Source organism: Scardinius erythrophthalmus (assembly GCF_964197995.2).
Source record: "Scardinius erythrophthalmus genome assembly, contig: HAP1_SCAFFOLD_52, whole genome shotgun sequence".
NCBI lineage: Eukaryota > Metazoa > Chordata > Actinopteri > Cypriniformes > Leuciscidae > Scardinius > Scardinius erythrophthalmus.
This window is the reverse complement of record NW_028296539.1, coordinates 597,680-616,813: the sequence shown is the minus strand read 5'-3', so window position 1 is coordinate 616,813 and position 19,134 is coordinate 597,680. Positions and strand designations below refer to the sequence as shown.

The 19,134-nt window shown below is 34.6% G+C and overlaps 1 protein-coding gene across 1 annotated transcript in view; it reads right to left on the bottom strand.

The window, feature by feature from the left end:
• Positions 1-19,134, bottom strand: part of cntln (centlein, centrosomal protein) — a 213,137-nt gene that overhangs the window by 126,563 nt on the left and 67,440 nt on the right. The window contains exon 11 of the mRNA XM_081394618.1: positions 5,740-5,861. Coding sequence (XP_081250744.1) covers positions 5,740-5,861 — 122 coding nt within the window. The remainder of the gene's footprint in view (positions 1-5,739; positions 5,862-19,134) is intronic.

Below are 19,134 nucleotides of genomic sequence, written 5' to 3'. Positions count from 1 at the left end.
TTTGGGTCATGTTCAGCTGCAGTGTGAATGTAGCTTTTGTGTCCAGACAAATCGTTAATTCAAAATGAAAACCATCAAGTTCCATTCCTTCCATTGATACTGTAATAAAAAAAAGTCTCTCTCAGTTTGCACACTACCTTTAAGTCAATATTGCACAAGCAGAACAGCTCTACAACACAAATTCTATTTAAACCCTATTCCACAGACACTTTCCTCTCATCACGTCCTTGAACCTACTGTATGGCAGAGTGCCTTTGGGTTCTGTGGGAGCAGCCCTACATCATGTGAAAACATTCACCCTGAGAAGCCACTCCTCAGCTAACAGCTTAACAAGCAGCAGCCCGGAGATCTTCCGTCTTAATCCATGGTGAAATTCAGCATTAAAAGCTGTGAATGGCCTCCTGAAGGACATACTCATGAAATAGACCTTAGAGAAAGACATCTTCATTCCCCTCAAGCCTCCTTCACCTCTATCTTGCTTCATTATACAGCGACCGAGTAAACTGCAAGAACTTTTCCGAAAAGGCAGCAGCTAATTTCTTTGATTCAGCGAATCTGTTTATGAGTGCAACTTTGATCAGTGTGTGGATGTTTTAATAAGTTTTAATTTTATTTACGCATCCCAAAGCACCCGGTCTGATTTACAATCTTGAAAATCCCTTCTGGAGAAAGAGAGGGTATGTTTTTATGTTTTGCTAATAGTGGTAGCGCTAATCATGAGTGACGTTGTGGGTTACACAGGGCTGCTGCATTCTAATGAGATGTTAGTCTACAGCCAAGCGCCGAGACTCCTGCTGGGGCCAGCTCTCGCTTGTACTAATACATGTGTAATAACGCTAACTCCTACAATATATTTGGATTGATGCACACCTGACCATCAGAAATGGTTCTTCGCCAATAGGTGTGGCTTAGGCTAGCGGCTAGCTAAACGATTTTCTACTGCTTTTCAGGCATTCAGCTAATTTGCATAACTGTTCAAAACAAGTTTGTTCAGCAGGTACCCTGCTTACTCAACTCCCTGCGGAGTGAATGGCACAACCAGGTCTGTACGGAAAATGAACGTTCCCGTAACAAGACGGGAAAGCTTAATAAAACAAGAGCTCTTTGGAAAAGTAAGTGTTTTTTTCCCTTTTCAAAACTAAGAGGAAGGAGATTATCAGAGACTCTTTCTCTTTTGTGCCTCTGTTACAATCTAACACACACACACAGTTGAGGTGGGTAAATTCACACTCCTTTCACACGGGATGCGTTGCACTGCTGTTTTCTTTAATTAACCCAAAGAGAGCACAGCTGACAAGGTCAACACTTGCATCCCATGTGGATACTCAACATACGCTTCTATTATATATGTTTAAAAATCTTGTGAAAAAAAGGGGGAAAATGTTAAGGGGGTTGGGGAAATTGTCATGACATTTTGCTGCTTCTAGGGGTTTAGGTTAAAACCAAAGACTCAAAGGAGGGAATCAAAACCTTTTCTTTCAATCTTTACCACCGCTTTTTTCTTCCTCTCTATTCTGCCGATATATACAATCACCTTGGCCTTTTCAGGATGAAGTACTTTTGCACCCCTCTTGCTTTGAGACAAAGCCTGTGCTGCATTTCAAGTCAGTTAAAAAATAATTATTTCTTTTTTTGCGTTTGTACAAACTGAGACAACTCCCATTTTATCCTTAACCGCAATTAGTTTATATATATATAAATATATATATACAATTACTAGGACACATTTCTCAACACATTTTTTAAACTGTTCACACAGTTCTTCTTACCAACTTTCAGCTTGGCACAGCAATACATTTCATATACAAAACACAATAAAACTACCAAAACACTTAACATACATACATCAAGTCTCAAATCAAGTCATCTCTTTTAAAACGCTAGCAAAAGTTGTCACCCAACAAACACACTTTGTCACTCATAAAACAATGACCTAAAGACCCTCATATACTCATGACAAAGTTCAGTGGAGGTATACTCTAAGCGAACATCCCGCTGGCGCACACGCTGTTGCAAGCTGATGAATATGTAAATGGGTCAATGACGTATAAGGATTTTCGACAGGCCAATTTTAAAATACAAAAAATAATAATACCTGTTGCAATTGTTCAAACATTAAGGATGTTGTGTACACCTAAATTCATTTTAAAAATTGAATTTAAGTGATTTTAGTGTTTTTTTCATCTAGATGTATTGTCCGTAGCCTTAAAAAATGTCATGTGGTGCGACCGTGATTTATCTTAAAATTAATTAATTTCCTTAACATGCTTAAACATTTTTTACAAGTTCTTAGTAATTAAAGTGTTTAGAAACAAAGTATTTGCATTTCTTTTGAGTTTTTGTAAATAATGATCTCATTTTTTGTTCTATAATTTCTGAGTTGCCTTCTTAAATCTAGTTAACAGACTTATTTTTCCTGTAAATCACATAAAACTGATAGAAATGTTTTAAAAAATATAATTTACTAAAGCATACTGTATCAGTGATTCATATTTCAGCCACAGAAATAAGATATTTTATTTTAAATTTAATACAGTGATTGCTTTTATTGGTCGCACCACATGATAAGTGGTCGCTCCAAATGACACGAAGACCTTATATAGTTAAAAATCTATTTAAAGAGATCAGTGAACAATACATTTTATACAAAAAAAATTGATTTAAACCAGATTTTATACAAATTTCACAGAATTTTCCTGAACATAAACATTTTATAAACATTTTTTTTATATATAAAAATCACATCACAAACACAAGTGCACCATTTAATTTAACTTGACTTAGAATTTCTTTCTAACAAATAATAATGTTATAGCTATAAATTATTTCATAAAAGTATTGTATACAGGTAACATTTGGGGTCAATAGTTTTTTTTAAGTAATTAATACTTTTATTAATCAAGGACACATTCAGTGTCACATTCAGGCGCAGGCTATAATGTTACGAAAGATTCTATTTCAAATAAATGCTGTTCTTTTGAACTTTCTATTCATCAAATAATCCTGACATATACAAAATATGTATAAAAAAAAAAAAAAAAAAAACATTTATAATAATCAGAAATGTTTCTTGAGCAGCAAATCATTAGTGACCCTGGATCACAAAACCAGTCACAAGTCAGGGTATTTGAGGCAATAGCCAACAATACATTGTATGGGTCAAAATGATCGATTTTTCTTTTATTCCAAAAATCATAAGGATATTAAATAAAGATCATGTTTTATATTTTGTAAATGTCCTACCATAAATTTATAAACATTTATTTTTGTGAGTGAATATAGCAATATCGCAAACATAAATGGACAACTGTAATGGCGATTTTCTCAATGTTTCGATTTTGTAGCACCCTCAGATTCCAGATTTTCAGTTGTATCGGCCAAATATTGTTCTATCTTAACAAATCATACATCAATAGAAAGCTTATTTATTCAGCTTTCATATGATGTATAAATCTCAATTTCAAAAAATTGACCCATGTGACATTGACCCATTGAGTGGTTTTGTGGTCTAGGGTTACATATTAGAATGATTTCTGAAGGATCATGTGACACTGAAGCCTGGAGTAATGATGCTGAAAATTCAGCTTTGATCACAGGAATAAATTACAGTTTACTATATATTCACATAGAAAACAGCTATTTTAAACTGTAATAATATTTCACTCTTCTCCTATCAAGGTACTCCGCTCTGGCTGCAGGGTCAGAATTTTTTTGCTTGGCAGTGGCATCTGGTAAAATAGATTAAAATAGTTTTAAATAAATAAATAGGCAATAATAAATACACTACAAATAAATGCATTATTACTAAACTGAAATTACATCCTCTAATTTCTTTTGTTGCATTTTTCTCATATTGTACAAAGAGCAAACATAAACTGTCTGAAATATATTTAAAAAAAATCCCAAATTGCATAAAAATCTATTCTAAATGATACTAAAGTAAAGTACTTTTTTTATATAAACCGTCAATTGAATATAAAAGCATAAAACTGCCAATCTAGGACATATATCTATCATGGAAAACAGTCTGCAGTGGTCGCACCACATGATATTTGGTCGCACTACATGATATTTTCAAATTCTGTCAAAATTTACAGGCACAGAATTGGCCACCTAAACAAAACAAGCTAGCTTCCCAAAAAAGGTCACTATGAAATTTATAATAAAAATATATATTTGTAGAAATAACTTTAATATTAATTTTTTTTTGAGGTCATACCACATGACAATCCAAATTTGGCAACTACATACCAACCATTACAAAGGTTTATTTTTTTTTTCCAATTTGAGAGAATTACAAACCTGCTTGCTGCTTCCATGGATCCTTGGTAAATTGGTTTATGATGTAACTTCCTGTGTTTGAATAGTTTTCAACATAAAAGTCCCAAAATGGTAGTTCCTTGATGGTCGCACCACATGATATTTCATAAAATGGGCATCATCGGACAAAGTTTGTTTGTATATTATGATGGAAATATAAATACAAATGCTTTGAATTTTTTTAAAGGATTACAAAACATTTTGGAAATCATGCCAAATAGTGCAGAATATAAATTTGAATAAATTCAGAGTAATTTCAAAGATGTTTTCAAAACAGAAGTTATGGCCGGACGGTCGCACCACATGATGTTTTGACAATAAAAAAATAAAAAAATAAAAAAAATATATGTATAGGTTTTTGAAAAGTTAAAGTGAGTACATACATGGGAGAGGTACTACAAATATGCAATATCTTTTTAGGCATTTAAACCCATTTTGCCTGAAAAAATGCAATCGGACAGAAAATTTAGGCGTCACGTCATTGACCCAAATACGTGCGGCACGCTTTGCTCTCAATAACAAAATAAAAACACAACAACAGCGGTGCGAAAACTGCAGTTAAGAAAGCATCTCATCATAGTGACATGAATGTTTACATGTGCTCTGCAAGCAGCTTTACAGTATTAAATATGAAAAAACTGTGTCAGCGTTGATTACAATTACAAGTACAACTTCGATATCTACTATACAGCAGCTTTCTAGAGTGTTCGTGTATTTACTTGTGTCTGACCTTGACAGATTGAACAAAGGAAATTAAAGGGGGAAAAAAATACCACGTCAAACAAGGCAGAGCCCCAGAACACATCTAACTATTACGAATCACCATGGACCAATGGAAGGCGTTTACCAGATGGAGTGAACTTTTCAGAAAAGTTTGCTTTGGAAAGCGGTTTCAAACTCCCATTGTTTTGGCCTAATTTTGTTTAAAATGATGACACACAAATAATTCCTAATTTGTCCCCTTTTGTATAGATGGTCTTTAAATAAATATTAACATCTGTGTAGGTGTTCAGCTACATCTAATTGCTTTGATAGCATTTAATTTCTTAGATATGGAATATATTTCAATATGGTATTACTGTATAAATGTAGCAAATTGCTATCTTTTTCAGTTTTTTATTATGTTAGGTTTTGAACCTAAGTTCTTGAGACTGTTTTGAAAAAAGTATTTAACCATGCAAATTAGCCTGTAGGTACATATAGAATTTTGATGGTTGAAAAAACATTGAATATACTTTGTGCCAAAACAATGGAATATGATCCAACAGTTTAGATACATAGAAAACAAGAAGAGTTTTGAAAAAGCAATCTATGTATTAAGGTCCTAGAGACAGTAAAAACTGTAATAAGCAAGAGGATGACAACATGGACAACATATTATTGTGTGCAAATATCAAGTTTTAAATAGGAAGTACTTACAAGTCATGGGAATCTTCAGCTTTCTTCAGCTGCTCCGTCACTGTTCTGTAGTTGGTTTGAATGAAGTGTAAACGGTCATGATGTTTTGCATAGGCTCTTCGCAGATCCTCATTCTCCTTAGTCTGTAGATTATAGATGAGCAGGTATACATACAAAAACAATTAAAATCTATATTGTAGCCTATATTGTAGCCTTACATGAATTCAAATTAAGCTCAAATGTGCACATACTAACGATGACCATCACATAAGAGTTTAAAAATCAGAATTGTTTCCAGTATAGTGGATCACTGACTTTTAAAGACTTTTTAATTAATACTGTATGCCCATAAATAATATTTTATTTAAAAACCTATTATGCCTCTCTTTACAATATGTAATATGAGACAATCCATCCAAGCCCACTAAAGGAGCGGGTGTGTCTTCACATTTGACTCCTAAACTCTGGAATAGCCTTCCTGATAATGTTCGGGGCTCAATTCACTCTCCCAGTTTAAATCCAGATTAAAGACACATCTCTTTAGCTAAGCATTCACATAATAACATCACATAAACTTGCCAGCAGTTATATCAGATCAAAAGTATATGACTATGTATTGCTTGAAACATTATGAACAGCAGCTGCAGCCACACTAATTATTTTCCATTTGCTTTTCCGTTTCTACATCGTAAATACGGCCTAATTGACTAAGCATTTTAGTCTAGTTTTAGTCAATGAAAACAATTTTGTCATGCTGCATAATGGTTAAATTGATAATCATGATTATTTTGCTCAAAATTATAAAATCACAATGATTGTTGACATTTGAGAAATGCAATTTTACATTTCATCAGAATTCTTGCACTTTTACCTAGCACAAATCAAGTGTATGTCAACTCATACGCTTGATTTATTTTACCTCATCTAGTTTCCTGATATGTTGTAGGCTGTTTATCATATAAATTAACACACTCTCTATTATGAAAACTGGTAAAACAAGAAACTTGTCTCAAATATTAAAACGTTGAAATTCCTAATAGTAATTCCAATAATTCCAAATTGCATTAAATTTTTTATATTAAAACAACAGCAAAAAAAGATGTTGTATTGCCAGACAGAGTAAGTGCATTTATTCTGCAACCACAATTGCAAACAACATAGTTGAGATCAATGTTTGGATTTATTACAGTTCATCACCTAGAAGCTTTGACTGCAGCAAACAGTGCAAGCAGCTCGTGAAGGAACGCAGACTGGATCTCTTTACATTTTTACATCTAACTACATTTTAGTCTTGTTTAATAACGTTGGTGTCATCTCGTCATTGTCTTGTCTTAGTCATGGAAAAAAAGGTTGTCAACAAAAAATATTTCGTCATAGATTTCGTTAACAAAATTAACACGTGTTGCAAAATACTTTTTCAGCTACTGAGGTGGGAAACAGGTAAGGACAGAGACTGATGTCAGTGGTATAGTTATGTTTAAGGGTGGGTTATGGTGTAAGGGAAGGGTCAACCGTGTAATTACACAAATCAAATTACAGCTGTAATTAATGCACTTATTATATATATATATATATATATATATATATATATATATATATATATATAATTAAAAGTTTTTTTAAAGCTAAATAAATGTTAAAATAGTTTTCAATGATACTGTAATGCTGTTCTTTGGCTCCCTATTAAACATTATATAATTTTTAAAATATTGCTGATAACTTACAAAGCACTAAATGTTTTAGCTCCCCAGTACTTGAGCGAGCTCTTAACGCATTATAGTCATTCACATCTATTGCGATACGATTTGCTTTGTTTAATAAACTGAACTGTTATTTTGAACTACCTCTGTCATCTTTGGACTATATTCGTTACACAGTCAGTGCCACTAATGCAGTAGAAAATAACCAGAATAAATCAATAAATAAATAAATCTCATTGGTGGGTCAGTTTTCTTTATAGTCCAAATGAAAAAAAAAAAAAGAACAATTGGAAAAATGAAACAAGGAAAAAAACACCCAGACTGCTCATCACTGAAATAAACCCATATTTGGACTGTTGCCATGAGAATGCTCATACCTCATACCCTGTGAGAATATTTCTCTGTGTCCTTGCACTGACAGTTTGCCTTTGTTTGGGCAAAGTAAGGCCTATTAACACCAAAGGCCAATATAAAATGATAATTCTTCACACATACTTTTATTCCAAAATATTTACATAACTACTACAAGTTCGTTCAGAGAATAGTAAATGCTTAGTGCCTGCTGCTTTTCTCACAACAATTCACACAAGATCCCCTATCAAAACATACACAAATGAATGGGTGACCATTCAACCATCATACCATCATCTCATGTTTGGACTTTATCCATTCTACAATGTCTAGATTGTTTAGAAAGTGTTTTGGAAAGAAAACATAAGTAAAACCTTAAAGAAACTGTTCTAGGGGTGTACCTTAGACTATGCAAATAAGTTCCATATGGAGAAAGAAGGGTAAGCCATCCCAGTGTGACTACTTCTGATGTCAACAGCCAATCACAACACTGGGAGGGACAAGTGCCATATTATAATCTCTTCCACATCAGAAAGGGTATGCTTTTAATAAAAGTATGCTCTCAACAGACACACCTTGTTCAGAGTGAGGCTTGTGAGGTACAAACAATACCAGATACAATCAAATTCTGAGTTCCACTTCCAACCCCACAATGAGGTTATGCTCCAATAGCAAACTCTAGGAACATTTCTCACCAGGGGAAGATGTAGCCACCGGACCAATCAACCAAGCACGCAGAACATAAACAGCAATAACAAAATCTCTTTCCAGAGACCTAGATATTAGCGTATACTATCAGTATATAATGATCTAATGTGCAATATCTAATTATATTGCATAACTAATGGCAAAATGATAATGTGAGCCTAAGCCCACATACCCTATATGTCCAGTGGTTGTTTTATTTTTAAATGTTAAAAAAGACAATGCATGAGAGAAATTGTTTATTTAAAAGCAAATGCAGATGTTTGCTACTGTCATGTGGCGCCAACTGAATGTCAAGTTCTTGACTTATTTGGGATAATGTATTGCTACTGTCTGGCAAACATTGTAGTATTCATATAAAGGGCCCTATCTTGCACCCAGCGCAATTGACTTTGTACACCTCGCACAGCGGACTTTTCCCTCCACAGACGCACATCGGTAAGTTAGGAAATGAACTTGCGCTCCTGGGGGAGGTTCAGCGCAAAGAGGAGGCATGTTCCGGCGCAAATGTTCCCTAGTGCTATTTTGCAGGTTTAGAAAACAATTCCGCCACTGACAAGGAAATACGTAGTCTAAAGTCAGTGGCGCGTTGCGCATGTTATTCATATGCTATTTTAAGGGCGCATACTTGGCCATAATCAATGTAGCGTGTGCACAATGCGCATACACTTTGCTTATCTCATCTACACACAGACGCAGCAGTTCTCATTTTTAGAAAACCATACATTATTACAAGGAAAAATATTAACACACGAGGGAAATCATTGTTGTGTCCATGAAGATGTGAAAAAATAGGCATAAATCTAGCTTACACATTTACTAAAATTTTTATATGCCTGTTTAACCGAAGCTAATTTGGGTGGGTTTCTCCCATCCCCATACAATGTCACTTCTCCGTCTTTAAGGCCCTGAAGAGAACGTCGGTCTCCTCGGATGTGAACCGCTCCTGGCGTGCGCCTGGCAAATCCGCCGTTATAATAGCAATCCCCCATGGAACAAGCGCGCCTGCTCTTAAAGGGAATGTGAGATGTCGCTCTGATTGGATTATTTCACGTTACGCCCAAACCACACCTATGAATAATGAAGCTACTTCAGACCAACCCATTTTAGATTTGCATCAGGCGCAAGGGTCATTTATCCCGCCGGTATAATAGCAACAGCGCCCAAGACCCGCCCACAAAGTTACTTGCGTTTCGCTCTTGATACTTGCGTTTCAGATCGTTAAAATAGGGCCCAAAAACTTTGCAGTTCAAAAGCCCTCAGAACAAACTTTTTCTTCCCTAAAATCAGGTGATAAAAAGTATTTGTAAGTGTAAAACAAATGCAACCTAAGATTTATTTTCTTGGAATTTAAAAACAATATTAAGTTTTTAAAAAGAGAGATTTCACATGCATCTACAAAAAATATTATAATAACCAAAATATCACTTTTATTTGTCAAATAGGCTTATAATGACCTCTATTGTTCCTAAAACGTCCAGTAACCTAAGAATACACTGAACCACATATAAAGAGCTATAACTGAATAAAATGCATTTAGATTGTTTTTTTATTTATTTTTTATCAATGAACATCAATTTTGTTTTTACATTATTTTTGCTGTGGCGACAAACTGGGCCCAGTTTTAGAAAAGACTTTAGGACTTTCTTCTGTAAACACTGCATTGCCTCATTATTAAACATTGTATACAATTATGAAATTTGGCTGAAGATTGATTGTCTAAAAAATAATCGTAATTATGCTAATTAACTGACAGTTTTAGGGCTTTGACAATAATGCCGATTAATTGTCTGTTTTAGGGCTTTGTAACTATTTTTTTGTGTGCTTCGTTCATTAAATAATTGTGATGAATTTAAACCTTTGTAAGTTATTTTGCAGCGTAATATTACAGTTAACACCTTTAAATATTTAATTTATTCAATTCAGCAAATAACTTAATGTATAATTTATATATATATATATATATATATATATATAAAGAGAGAGAGAGAGAGAGAGAGAGAGAGAGAGAGAGAGAGAGAGAGAGAGAGAGAGAGAGAGAGAGAGAGAGAATTATATATACACACAAATAATATAAAATTGAAAGATGTTTATTTTAAATGATAGACCTAGGAAGTCGCCAAATAAATTTTACATAGCCCCTTAAGTTACCATACACATCTTTATTTTTTATGCATTTTTGATACTATGCAATTAGTTAAGTAAAATTTAAAGGAATTACAGATAAGATGCTGGTTGTCTATTTTTATTCCACACACACACATGCAAGGGCATGGATGTGATATTTTATATAGTAGTCAGCCTACAGCCTATTTTTGACAGGGATTAAAGCAGTTCAAAGAACAAAAACTAACAAAATGCTGGCTGTGCTGTTTATAAGAGAGCAGAGTTTGCCTGTTGTTTGGTGCTGACTGCTATTTTATGCTATTTATGCTGTTTTACAGACAAAAAAAGAAAACGGCATCCTATAAATTCCGAATAGGCAGTGATTTCTTAAAAATAATGTTATCAAGTATTCTTCTGTTTGATCTGCAGTCTAATAAAAGTTTATTGCCTTCTTAATGTGCTTTAGACCATCAGTTGTCTTGTGCAGAGGAAGGGTGGCTATAGAGTCAATAGCCCTATTAGTGCTACAACAACTACTGTACAAATCCATATTATGACGAGAAACACTAGTTAGATAAAGAGAAAAGACAGTCCATCATTACTTTAGGAAATGAAGGTCAGTCAATTCGAAAAATCTCAAGAACTTTGAATGTATCCCCAAGTGCAGTCGCCAAAAACATCAAACGCTATGATGAAACTGGCTCTCATGAGGACCGTCCCAGGAAAGGAAGACCAAGAGCTACTTCTGTTGCAGAGGATACGTTTATTAAAATTACCAGCCTCAGAAACCGCCGATTTACAGCACCTCAGATTACAGCCCACATAAACGCTTCTCGGAGTTCAAGTGGCAGACATATTTCAACATCCACTGTTCAGAGGAGACTAATAAAAGTTAAACAGAAAAGAACATGGTGGCAGCTCTGTAACTGCACCTGTGTTTCTGAATATTTATTGATTTAAATAATAAAATAAATCATACATAATGAATAATAAAAAATAAAAAAACATGACAACTGTAAATAAAATAATTTGATAGGTACAATTTAATTATATATAATATAGTTTTGTTGCTAGTGGATAAAGAAATGATAGTGCTTTGAATATCACAGCTCCCGTCAGGAGTTTGCACTGTTGGCAGCTCAGTTATAACATATTGGGAGTGTTGTACTTTTGCTGTAGACTAATAAAATGAAAATGAATAAATACAAATAACATTTTAAAATGACTTTTGTTTCTAAATAAATGAAGCAGTACTTTTTATTTCGTTATAACCAGCCTTAGGAAACCCTGAGACTCTAGAACCACATGACCTTACCGTTTTTTGCTCAGAATGAACTAATTCTTTTTCTAATCCTTGAATTTAGACATACATGAAAAAAAAAAAAAATGAAAAAAAAAATATATATAATAATAATAATAATAATAATAATAATAATAATAATAATATATATATATATATATATATATATATATAAATATATATATATATATATATATATATTAGTGGTGGGCCGTTATCGGCGTTAACGCGCTGCGTTAACGCGAGACTCTTATCGCGCGATAAAAAAAATATCGCCGTTAATCTATTCTCCAAGTTGGGTTGGGAGATGGCTCTACTACACAAGCTATGATGACGCAATCTACCCGCGGCCGCGAGGTAAACCCGGCTGCAACGCATATTTGTCGTCATCTTAAGTAAACACGGCTGAAAGTGAAAGCTGGTGTAAAAGATCGGTGCAACATTCATTATTTGGACTTGGTTCGGCCGACAAACAGCAGCAAACTATCCGAGTGTGTGGGGGGTAACGGTTCGGTAAGTTAACACACGACTAATCCGTTCTACCACCTCAAATTCAAAACGAAACATGATATCACTGAATACCAGTGCGCGCGTATTATTCCCAATATATCTTAGTGGTGTAACGTTAACACATAATCTCTGTCTACGCCCGATTTTAAGAATCGTTGTTGTGTTTCTTTTTAACTGAAAAGACATCAGTTAGACAATATTATAACTTTAAATTTGGGGTTTCATAAGCTCAAAGCTATAATAAACATTAGACCTACTTAAGATCTCTGCAGCTAGTGTACTTAAATTTTATTTATCTGCAAAATTATGTTGTATACTTACAGTTTTGCACAATATATGTTCTCAAAACTACATATACCCTTTAAAAAATACATTTAGCAGTTGTTTAGCAGGGTCTGTGTAACCTGTTCTGAAATGGTTTTATTATAATATAACGTTACTGTATATCGTTATCGCAAGAGGCTGCAATGTATATCACAATATAGATTTTAGGCCATATCGCCCATCCCTAATTGATAGCCTATAGTAGTTGATAATAACATAGGCCTATGTTGCCTACGGACGGCAGTAGTAACCTTTTACAGTCTATGAGTAGAACAGCTTTCTCAAGCAGTTTGTGATGCATTTTGGAAACAGTGGATGAGCCCCTGGTCTAATGCGCCACCTGGCTTGAGAAACCCGTTCTCAAAGACTTACTTTTATAGTCATTATTTGGGAAGCACACATATTCTGAATGCCTTCGGCAGAATTCAAATGAGCCATTTTAATCTAGATTAATCTAGATTAATTTCAAAATTAATCTAGATTAATCTAGATTAAAAAAATTAATCTATGCCCACCTCTAATATATACATACACAGTCGTGCTCAGAATTAATCATACCCCTGGTAAATGTGATCAAAAATGGCTGTAAAAAATAAATCTGCATCGTTTATCCTTTTGATCTTTCATTCAAAAAATTGGCAAAAATCTAACCTTTCATTGAAGTAAAAGAATTGAAAGTGGGGGGGAAAATCACATCATGAAATAAATGTTTTTTTTCCCAAAACACGTTGGCCACAATTATTCCTACCCCTAGAATTTTTTAGAATAAAATATCTCTGAAGTATATTCCCATTAATATTTACCTTTTTTAGCGCACCAGGGTGACTAGGAACATGAAATTGTCTAGCTATGACTTCTTGTTTTACAGGAGTTCAAATACGAGGAAGCACAAAGGCCAGATTCCCTGAATCATCCATCACAATGAATAAAACCAAAGAATATAGTTTTGATTTGCAGCAAAAGATTGTTGAGCATCACAAAATAGAAAGTGGCTGTAAGAAAATAGCTAAAGAATTGAAAATCCCCATTTTGACCATCAGGGCAATAATTAAGAAGTTCCAATCAACTAAAGATGTGACGAATCTGCCAGGAAGAGGACGTGTGTCTATATTGTCTTAATGGAAGGTGAGGATGAAAGTCTGAGTGGCCAAAGACTCTTCAATAATCACAGATGGAGAATTGCAGAGATTAGTTGAGTCTTGGGGTCAGAAAGCCTATTTAAAAAAAAAAAAAAAAAAAAAAAAAAAAAAAAAAATCAAACAACCCCTACATCCCCACATGTTGTTTGGGAGGTTTTCAAGAAAAATGCTCCTCGCTCATCCAAAAACAAACTCCAGCAAAGTCAGTTGTCAGACATGACTGGAACTTCAAACGGCACAGGGTTCTGGGGTCAGATGAAACTAAAAAAAATAGCTTTTTGGCAGCAAACACGCTAGATGGGTTTGGTGCACACAAGGATAAAAAGTACCCCATGTGTACAATTTAATATACCATTGGATCTTTAATGTTGTGGGCCTATTTTTCTGCTGGAGGTCCTGGACTTCTTATTCAGATACATGGCATCGTGGATTCTATCAAATATCAACAGATAAAAAATCAAAACCTGACGGCCTCTGCTAGAAATCTTATAATGGGCCATGGTTGGATCTTCCATCAGGACAACGATCCAAAACAAAAATCAAAATCAACACAAATATGTGTTAGGGAGCACAAAATGAAGCTTCTGCCATGACCATCCCAGTTCCCTGACCTGATGAGTGGAGTGAACTGAAGAGAAGCAGCACCAACATGGATCTGGGAATCTGAAGGATCTGGAGAGATTCTGTATGGAGGAATGGTCTCTGATCTCTTGTCAGTTTTTCTTCAAACTCATCAGGCATTATAGGAGATGACTCAGATCTGTTATCTTGGCAAAAGGAGATTGCAAAAAGGTATTTAAATAAAAGGGTATGAATAATTGTGGCCAACGTGTTTTGGAGAAAAAAAAATATTTTATAATGTGATTTACCCCCCACTTTCAATTATTTTACTTAAATGAAAGGTTAGGATTTTGAATGAAAGATCAAAAGGATAAACGATGCAGATTTATTTTTTACAGCCATTTTTGATCATATTTAACAGGGGTATGATTAATTCTGAGCACGACTGTATATATATATATATATATACACACACACACACACACACACATATATACATACATATATATATATATATATACATACATATACATATACATACATATACATACATATACATATATATATATATATATATATATATATATATATATATATATACACATACATACATACATACATACACACACACACACACACACACACACACACATACATACATATATATGTATATGATATATATATATATATATATATATATATATATATATATATATATATAGCTTGACTAAAGGTTTAAAAATGTTATAAGGAAATTACACCTATCATAATGAAATGCGTCTACTCAGGCAATAACACAAAAAAGAAAGCGAAATATTTGCACTTATGAAAAAGGCCTACACTGCCATGTGACATCAACATGCATTTATCATTCTACAATCACCACCAGAATGGCCCCCTTCACCATGAGCTTAAAATTTTATTTTATTTACTTCAACAGTTCTCCTTGCGGAAAGAAATTCATTTTAAACACAAATTCAATAAGAACAGAGTGGAAATGATTTATTATTAAGCAAATGTTTTCTGGATATCGCAATATTTTTTAAGCTGGATGTTTTTCTACTACTATCTACTACTACTAATTCCGGCCAGTTGATAATCCCTACTGCAGAATATAAAAATCGACTGCAGGTGGTAGATCTTTTTCCTATTTTGCACCCAAACTCTGGAACAAGTCTTCCTAGCATTGATTGGGAGGCAGAAGCACTCTGTCAGTTTAAAACTAGATTATAGACCCATCTCTTTAACCTAGCATACACATAACACACTATCACATTTCTATAATTAAAATTCCTTAAAGTATTGTTAGGCTGCATAAGGTCAACCTGAACCAGGAACAATTCCCACAACATCATATGTACTTGTTACATGGCAAGAGGAATGGCATCTATGTTAATATTAGACTGTCTCTTTCTCATTCTTATGCAGAGGTTATAGTAGTCAGCCGGATCTGGTCCATATCCAGACCAGATGGTGGACCTGCACCAAGAGATGACCACAGCACAGCCCTGAATGTCAGAGGAGACCATGACAACTAAACGAGCACTAGAGACAGATAGGGGATCTGCAAAGACTTCGTCTGCAAAGACTTCGTCGACATGAAAATCTGCAAATCTGCAAAGAAAATCTGCAAAGACTTCGTCGACATGACAGCCATCAGCACAGACCCTCACCCGAGACCACGAGAACCAGAGAGGTCCTTTGCGCAAACCCCTATGGCCAGCTTCACCTCCTTCCCACCATATGCTAGCATGCTGTATCCCAACCTTCAAGCGGAAGGAGTTGAATGAAATATTATCTGGATCTGAAATCTGACTTCTGATGTAGCCTAGAATCATAATCACACCATGTTGGTCTATTTGGCCAGAAGAGACCTGTTCCCCCAACTGAGCCTGGTTTCTCCCAAGTTTTTTTTTTTTCTCTCTCTCCATTCTGTCAGCTGAGTTTGGGTTCCTTGCCACTGTCATCTCTGGCTTGCTTAATTGGGGACACTTAACCCCTTAAAGATGAACTGAACTGGAATTTTGAGTAAAGGTGATATAACAGATGTATTTTATTTATTCTCATTGGTACAATTATTAAAGTGGCAGAATTTGTTAAAAGGGATAAAATGGTACGTTGAAAATGTTGTTGTTGTTACACGGGCGCCGCCATGTTGGATTTCAACATTCGGCTACGTCACTGGCATGGTAAGCTACTCCGTTGCTTACCAACACTAGCAGAGCAGCCATAGCATGCAGCCCCAGGATTTCGAGTCTGTAGTGAGCATTTTTTAGCGACAGACTATTTAGAGAGTTGTACTTTCAATACAACAGGTTCACTGGTGGTGAGGGTTAAACCTGAGGCCATTCTGTCAATGCTAAACATTTCAGGCTATAGTACAGGGCAGACCAGTACTAATACCACTGCTATCTATGTTACTGCAGAGACAGGGCGCTGAAACGCTCACGTCAGGCAGAGGACAGAGAAGTATGTTAACTGTTATCATGCTAGCAAGTCTACTAAGCAAAGGGCTGGATGTAACGTTGTCACATACACAAAACATGTACATATTCACTTACACGCACATATAACGTGTAACGTTAGGCTTTATAGCCTTCAACAAAATTGAGACTGACACACTCAGCATTAATTGAAATTGAGTCACAAAACCAAGCTAGATACCAAACGATCCAACCTAGGGAAAGAGATAGCAGCTAAACACGTTGGAAGCACTTTTGTCAAACTCCACAAGCTAGCCACCACTCCGACTATATAAACTGTATAAATAATGACTCGTCTCCGACGATATCACAGATCGATAATAATGCGTTTACTAGCTGCTAATTAAACCACAGCAGGTCTGTAAACAGATTCCAATGTCCCTCTCTACTCACCCTGAAGCTAGCTGATGTTCATCGTCTCAGGGCACATTGTTGATGCAGAGGGAGTGCGCTTTTCTTTTTTTTTTTCTTTTTTTTTACGTTTCTTCATTCGGATCCATTTGCGATCCATTCCATTCTGAATAAACAAACAACGCAGTTTACATGCTTCATCCTTGTTGCATTATTCATTAAAATAATAATTAATAAATGCACGCACAATTATCCGTTAACTTGATAAATGTTGCAGATATGTTTTACTATGCACAAACAAATGCCTTTCAACTTGTGTGTGCAAAATTCAGAAGTAAATGAATGTGCAGCAATTTGTACAAATAGAGAGCCTGTATGCCTACTATACGTGTTGTAGCCATTAAATAAGCTCATTTAGTTTCATATTTGTTAAAATATTATGTTTTTTTTTTTTTTATCTATGTTGAATATAAAAAAGTGAACAACATGAGTAAGATAGGATGCGCAATATATCGAGAGATGTGGGTCAGACATGATTTTGACCACTTCATTAAGTTTTGTTTTGTAGAAAGCCTTTCTTTAAAGTGAATTTCGTTTTGTATAAATTGTATCTTAATTTTAAATTTTTCATCAACGGTGCCTGTATTTAATAAATAAGAAGCAAATATAGCAGACAATATAATCATGGAGGCGCTGGTCCGGTCACTTGCATTGCACGTTAACTGGAGCGCATCTCATCCTAACTTAACCGAAACTCAGTGTATGCCTTACAGACATGAGAAATATAGAAAGCTTGAAATGTCTTTAAACGAAACAATTCAAAACGAAAAGAAATAGGCTACTATCTGGTTATGTAATCCATAATATGCATTTCTCTCTATAGGCGCGTTCACTACGGATATGGCGATCGTCAACTTCATCTTTGCAGCCGACACTGTTTATTAATAAAAATCAATGCGTCACCGGATTTACAAATGCACATTTTGCTTGTTGCACGCACACATATTATGTACATATTATGAAATAACGAGATATTATGTTGAAATAATTCATTATTAATTATCATTATTAATAATAATAAATCTATAAGAATATTTGATTGAATACTGAATGTTGTGCTTGTTCAATTGAATAAAACTAATACTTTAATTGTGATAATTAAAATAATTGAATATTAAGTGGCCTATGTTTGCTCATTTATTAATACTATTTATATATAATAGATCTGGCACCCCCTCAGCACCTGCGTTAAAAAATTCTCTGGCGCCGCCCCTGGTTATAACGGCCCACGTATTAAAAAATGGTCGGGCTCGGGTTCATAATTACAGTTAATGTGTCGGGCTGGGCGTGTGGTGGTAGTCAGATACCCATGCCATTAAAATGACTCATTTTCGTCTGTATATAGGACCTGCAGCTGCAGCTGCCTATATACCTTCGCAGGTTCTACCATGCCAGTGACGTCATCGGAATTGCCAGCGTTCTTATACTAACAAACGCAATTTTTGTGTTGCTTAAAAAAAAGAAGCTATATTGATATTTTTAATTCAAATTTTTAGTGTAATTTACTTTTAATATCAACGTTGATTCTTTCAGTTCAGTTCATCTTTAACCATCACCCCCCTTTTTGAGAACAGATGTGAAAATGCACTATCCAAACTTAAATGGTTGTAATTCAAGAATGCTATGGACCTAAGTTTGGTCTTGTTTTAAAGAAGACACTCAGTCAGCAGATTATTGCAGAAGTGTAATCTGAAGTGAAAACACTTAAAAAAATGAAAGTATGAAAAAGTTATGGAAGATTAAATTTACTATAAATCAAATTTACAGTAATTAAACAGCAATTTACAAATTAAACATTTTCCATTTTATACAAAATATACATTTTG